Raw genomic sequence first — 6458 nt, forward strand, 5'->3', positions numbered from 1 at the left:
GCCGAAAGCGCCACGCCGCCGCGTCGTAAGCGCGCGCCGCCTCTTCCGGCGTGTTGTACGTGCCGAGGGTGAGGCGGAAGCCACCGGCGCGTATCTCGGCGGTGAACCTACCGCTCGGATGCACTCGAACGCCACGGAAACCGGACGCCCCTCGACGACATGGAGGCATCCCGGAGATGAATGAGCGGAGGTGGTGGCGACGTGTGGTTGCGCCCGCACTCGTCGCTCTATATAGCGCACGCGGGGCATGGCACGTGTCAGCGGTGGCTACACGTCGCACGCCGGCGTCGGCGGGGTGAGGCACGTGTCAGCGGTGGCTACACGTCGCACGCCGGCGTCGGCGGGGCGAGGCACGTGTCAGCGGTGGCTAAACGTCGCACGCCGGCGTCGGCGGGGTGAGCCACGTGTCGGCCGTGGCTACACGTCGCACGCCGGCGTCGGCGGGCGAGGCACGTGCCAGCATTTATATATGCGAGATGCAAATAGTTCTATGGATGTAATATTCATGTTCATTGGATTTTTCTGATCAATTTTCATATATAACACTTTTCTTTTTGAGTTACCATTTAAAAGTTATTGAAATAATAGTTTTTATTAAAAAAAACAAAAACAAAAACAGAAAAAAACAAACAAAACAAAAAACAAAAAAAAAAAAAACAAAAACGGTCCAGGCCTGATCCGCGTCCAACGGCTCCAGGCCGTTGGATTCAAACGGCCGGAGCCGTTGGATGCGCTTCACGCGGATCGGCCGCCTCCCCCCTCCCACCCCCTTTTGTCGCGGGTCGAGCCACGGCCCGCGATAAAGACCCCTTTTGTCGCGGGTGGGGGCTTGACCCGCGACAAAGGGGTCTTTTGTCGCGGGTCAAGCCCCCACCCGCGACAAAGGGGGGTAGGTATAAATACCTACCGCGCGGGCGGAGCCCCCACCCGCGACTCCCGGAGGCCATTCCTTAGCAATTTTGCGCCGCCAGGCTGCCCGATTTCACCGCCGCCGCCGTCGCCGCCGTCGCCGCCTCGAGCTCCTCCGGCGCCCTCTCCGCCCGCCGCGCCCGTCTGAGCCGCCGCGCCGTCCGCGCCGGCTCTTCTCGTGCCGCGCGCGCCGCCGCTGACGCCGCCGCGCGCTTCGCGCGCCGTGCCGACCCCCGGCGCCGCCCCGCCGTGCCGACTCCCCGGCGCCGCCCGCCGTGCCGACCCCCGGCGCCGCCCCGCCGCCGCGCCCTCCGCCCGCTGCTCGCGCAGGTAGACCTCCGTGCCAACCGCGCGCCGCCGTCAGCCGGCGCCCCGGCCCTTTTTTTTTGAGTTAATTATTAGTTAGTGGGTTAATTAGTTAGTTTATTTTAGTATTTAGTAAGTTTTTTTGTAAGTATATGGTTAAATAGTTAATGGTTATTTTGTAAGTATATGATTAAATAGTAAGTATATGGTTAAATAGTTAATGGTTATTTTAGTATTTAGTAAGTTTTTTTGTAAGTATATGGTTAAATAGTTTTTTTGTAAGTATATGGTTAAATAGTTAATGGTTAAATACTTAGTGATTTTGTATATGGTTAAATAGTTAGTTTATAGTTATTTTGTATATGGTTAAATAGTTAGTTATTTTGTATATGGTTAAATAGTTAGTTTATTAGTGATTTTGTATATGGTTAAATAATTATTTTAGTTTATGTAATTAGTTAATGGTTAAATACTTAGTGATTTTGTATATGGTTAAATAGTTAGTTTATAGTTATTTTGTATATAGTTAGTATAGTACCGACGCCGACACCGACGCCGCAACTCCCTCTTTTCTCGCCCTCTCGCGAAAACCATCGACGCCGCAACTCCCCTCTTCTCTCCCTTCTCGCGAACAACCGACGCCGACACCCTCTCTCTCTCTCTCTCGCAAACACGCGTCGCCGACACCCTCTCTCCCTCTCTCGCAAACACGCGTCGCCGACACCCTCTCCCTCTCGCAAACACGCGTCGCCGACACCATCTCCCTCTCGCAAACACGCGTCGCCGACACACTCTCCCTCTCGCAAACACGCGTCGCCGACACCCTCTCCCTCTCGCAAACACGCGTCGCCGACACCCTCTCCCTCTCGCAAACACGTGTCGCCGATTAGGGTTAGGGTTTGGTTTGTGTTTGATTAGGGTTAGGGTTTGGTTTGTGTTTGAACATTTACTTATCGATTTAATTCTTTTGCAGAAACAATGGATCAATTCGAACGAGACTTGGAACAGGAAGACATATTCGCGGACATAATCCGCGATGGTACAGAAGCCGACCGAGCCGGCTCCGGTGATGGAGAAGCCGACGGCTCCGGTCATGGAGAACCCGACGGCTCCGGTCATGGAGAAGCCGACGGCTCCGGTGACGGAGAAGCCGACGGCTCCGGTGACGGAGAAGCCGACGACGGCTCCGGTGACGAGGTATTAATGGAATTCTATATGTACATATGTATTGAGGCATTAGTATAGAGGCATTAATGCAATTCTATATGTATTCTCTTAGGCCTCTGAAGATAAGATAGATAAACGAGGCCCGGCAAAGAAGTTGACCAAGAAAGACCACTTCACAATTGAAGCTATATCACCGGAAGGCCAACCGGTGGTACCCGAGAATGTCGGAGTGAAGTTCAAAAATCAGTGCGGAGTTGTGGTTAGAGATCGTGTCCCGATCACTGTCAGAGAATGGAACAAGACGAAGAATCTGTCCGAAAATCAGGTTGCCGATAGGTACAAAGACACACTTTTCAGAGACCTGATGGCACATTTCACTTTGCCAGATTTGGGATCGGAGTCTGAGAATGCTAAGCAGCGAGAGCTAGTGAAGAAATGGGCTCTTAAGAAGATGGGGGAACTTTTCCGGGCGTATAAGAACCGGTTATGGAAAAATTATAAGAAAGACAAGAAGCCTCCATTATTCGAGAACTACCTAGCGAAGCAGGAGCATAACTGGGAAGAATTTGTGAGGTACAAAGAATCAGAGGAGGCTGTGAACTCAGCGAAAAACAAGAAGAATGCAAGCGAGAAGAAATATCACCATCATACGGGGCGAGGGGGCTACGGAAGAGCCATGCCTAAGTGGGATGCACAAGAGGCTGAGATGGAGCTGAACGGGATCACTCCAGAACCCACGCGAGAAGGATGGGACATAAGGGCTCGAAATTGGTTCCTCGCGCATGGCTGTGAGTATGACATGAAGACAGGGAACATTGTTGAAAGTGACACCAGGGTTAGGGTACCCAGGCAAAAATGGATTGAAGTGACGACAGATATAAAGGCGGGAAAACTAAAGTTTGCTCCCGATAGAGAGAAAGACTGCTGACGCTTGTCCTCGGTAATCCTGAGAAGGGAGGACGAACAAGAGGCTTCGGCCCTAGTGTTCCGTGGTCGCTTGGGTTTCCGGCCGACGCGGAGACTTATAGAAGCCGAGCGAGAGCTAAACAACGCCAGCTGGAGGTGCAGAATGACCGGATGGCCGAGTTCCAACGCCGACTTGACCAGCAGCAGCGGGAGCTTCAGCAGCAGCAGCGGGAGATAAATGAACTAAAAGGACAGCGCCCGCCAGATAATACCGCTGAAATATCTCAGCGACGAGACAGCAGCGTGGCCGACTCGGAGGCCCCTCCTACACGGATGATGATAGATGCCGGTCCTGGCGACCCCTTGGATGGAATCAAGGAGACAACACCTTGTGATCTCCATGAGGTGTTCAGGAAGGTTTCTGTTAAGGTGGCGGTCGGCTATGTCTTACCGGCATTTGGACCTGAAGGTGAGCCGGCAACATGGCATGGCAATCCGATTCCAGCTGGCTATGCTCGTGTCGGGGTGGATTCAGTTGTCCCGCAGTGGGAGACATTGGAGCTCCATATCCCTGGAGGTGATGGGGGCTTACACTCGCAGAGGTGCCGGGAGAAATCATTCTCTGGGAAAAGAAGAACATCAGGCTGCCAGGCTGGGTAGCACCTAGTACCGGTCGTCCCAGCAGGTCACCATCACCTCCTCCAGGTGATCGCAGGCCACCATCACCTCCTCCTACTGATCACATGTCGCCACCATCACCCCGTGGGTACGACGTCGACCACGACATCGGTAGTCCATCTCCATCTCCAGCGCCGCCGCCTCCGCCCACTAAGACTCGGAATGCACCCAGCCGGAAGCGTTTCAAGAGTCCTGTCCCCAAGAAGTCGCCCCTCCCAAAAGTACCAAAGGTTCCTCCCCCCCGTCCTTGGGATCTTACTGTCGAGGAAAATGCGGCCGCTGTTGCGAAACACAACTATGATCATTTCCATAAGCCAAAACCTCCAGCGCCAGAGCCATACACAGAGAAGCAAATAGAATATGCTACTAGTTTTCTGAACACACCATCGCAGTATGAGTTACACGAGAAGAAGGATGACTATACACGCACTCTTGCGAAGGTAATTGACCAAAAGAAGGATGAAAAGGCTAAGGAGAAGGACATTGCTGGCACGGGCAAATCATCAGCTAGAAGTGCAGATGAGAAAAGGTCAAGTTCAACAAGTGCACCCCTCAAGGCCAAGCAAACGACAAAAGGCAAAAAGAGAAAGGAAGTTCCCCTCCTCGGTGCTCAGCCCAAACAATCGATCCCAGCACTCAAAGTGTTTAATGTTCCCAAGGTGTACCAGGAACATGGTGGTGGTTTCGATATGGAAGAAGCTGCAAGCCTAGCGGCTGCCTGTAAAGTTTCCGTGGAGGAATTGCTACTTGCAGCAGATGCTGCACTACCCACTGCTGATATAGCTCCTAAATTTGTCTACGGGGCCGACTTGGTCAGCAGAGAGCAGCTGCATAAACTGCCAACACATATGCGGAATTTGCATCAGTGGTACCTTGATGCATGCAAGGAGAAAAAAATGTACATCGTGGCGAGTATACCATGGGAATATTACTACCGAAAGGAGGAGATCCATATTGAGATGAATGAACTCTGGCAGTTATTCAATCTAGAAGCCCTCGACAAATCTCTCATGAGTTGCTATTGCTTGTAAGTTGTTAACTACATATAAGTTCATTTTCATTCAGTTCATGTTCGTTTTCATTGCATATATATACTCATTATATCTTATGGGTTCTCTTTTGCAGACTGGAGATCAGTGAGTGCAAAAGTAATAATATTATCAATGTTGGGTTTGTTGACCCAGATAAAATACATGTTGAAACGGTGAAGCATAAACGCGAAGAAACGGGGGGAAACCTACTAAGGTTTTTGGGGCAGCAATATTTCTGTGATTCAATATTGTTTCCTTACAACTACGAGTGAGAGTCTTAATGATCTTTTATATATGCACATTCAATTTTTCTTACTCGATGTTAAGTGTAATTCCTGACGTATATGCATAACATGTGCAGCTTCCACTGGATTCTACTAGACATTCAACCTGATAAGGGAATAGTTGAAGTAAAAGACCCACTGAGTAGAGGCCTGGACGGGTTCCAGGACTTGCAGAAGTTGCTCCAAGTGTAATTTCCTTCATCGCGGCTTTATCTTTCGTGGAGATATCAATTAATTATCCACTCATTCAATCATTCTTTTGCATGGCAGGGCTTGGCAAGCTTTGAAGAATGTTCATAAGGAGATTACCTTTGCAAAGAAGCTAACATTTAATCCTGTACCGTGCCCCCAGCAGCCACAAGGGACGAATCTATGTGGATACTACGTTTGCGAGTCCATTCGCATGTTAACCACTGAGAAGCAGAACAGAAATAAATTCGACGTAAGCAATAACATTCACAACTTTATTTATTATCATCAATATTTCGTTATCAAGACTGATATAGTCATACTCATCTCATTTTCGTATATAGGTCGACTTCATGCGGGACAGACTCCAACCAAAGGAACACGCACTAGGAATCGCGGAGGAACTGGCGGGACTTTTGGTTAGAGAAGTAATAAACAACAAAGGCTTGTTTAGTCCAGATAGTTGTTCTACCTCCAAATAGACGGTCGTTAGTACCGTTTGTCGATCGTGAGCTCCATGTATATATGTAGGGAACCTACGAATATGTGTAAGGGGAATCGACTTCTACTTCCAATATTTGTTTGATCGATCTATATATATATATAATGAATGAATGTGTACAACTTCTAGTAGCGTACAAATATATGCAACTTTTATTTTCGGACGAAAAAAATGAAATAACAGGCGGTCGGTGGCGGGGGGGAGGGGTGCTGCACCCCTCAAACCCTAAAGCAGAAGCGTTGTGCGCGCGCCACGTAGAGGGCCTTTTGTCGCGGGTGGTAATACCGCCCGCGACAAAAGGGCCTGTGCCCTGCGCGCCCCGCGGCTGCCACGTGGTGGACCTTATGTCGCGGGTCGTAAGTGACCCGGGATAAAAGGCCACCCTTTTATCGCGCCTTGCTTGTCGCGGCTGGCCGCCCGCGACAAAAGGCCCTAACCACCCGGATCAAAAGGCCTGTTTTCCACTAGTGTATAGTTAGCCCCGAG

General features: G+C 50.2%; 1 protein-coding gene across 1 annotated transcript; it reads left to right on the top strand.

Moving 5' to 3' along the window:
- The first annotated feature begins 476 nt into the window (after positions 1 to 476).
- LOC139835723 (uncharacterized) lies at positions 477 to 5997 on the top strand. The gene is made up of 5 exons (XM_071825586.1): positions 477 to 496; positions 5092 to 5265; positions 5359 to 5469; positions 5552 to 5723; positions 5815 to 5997. Exons 1-5 carry the CDS (start codon positions 477 to 479, stop codon positions 5950 to 5952), a joined length of 615 nt encoding a protein of 204 aa, XP_071681687.1. The 3' UTR covers positions 5953 to 5997.
- Positions 5998 to 6458: the final 461 nt, after the last annotated feature.

The sequence above is a fragment of the Lolium perenne genome, chromosome 2, assembly GCF_019359855.2.
Source record: "Lolium perenne isolate Kyuss_39 chromosome 2, Kyuss_2.0, whole genome shotgun sequence".
In the NCBI taxonomy this organism is placed as follows: Eukaryota; Viridiplantae; Streptophyta; class Magnoliopsida; order Poales; family Poaceae; genus Lolium; species Lolium perenne.

Coding starts and splice junctions, on each gene's coding strand:
- LOC139835723 (XM_071825586.1), top strand. CDS start 477: ATGCAAATAGTTCTATGGAT. Junction 497..5,091: donor ATGCAAATAGTTCTATGGAT/GTAATATTCATG, acceptor TCTCTTTTGCAG/ACTGGAGATCAGTGAGTGCA. Junction 5,470..5,551: donor TTGCAGAAGTTGCTCCAAGT/GTAATTTCCTTC, acceptor TTTGCATGGCAG/GGCTTGGCAAGCTTTGAAGA.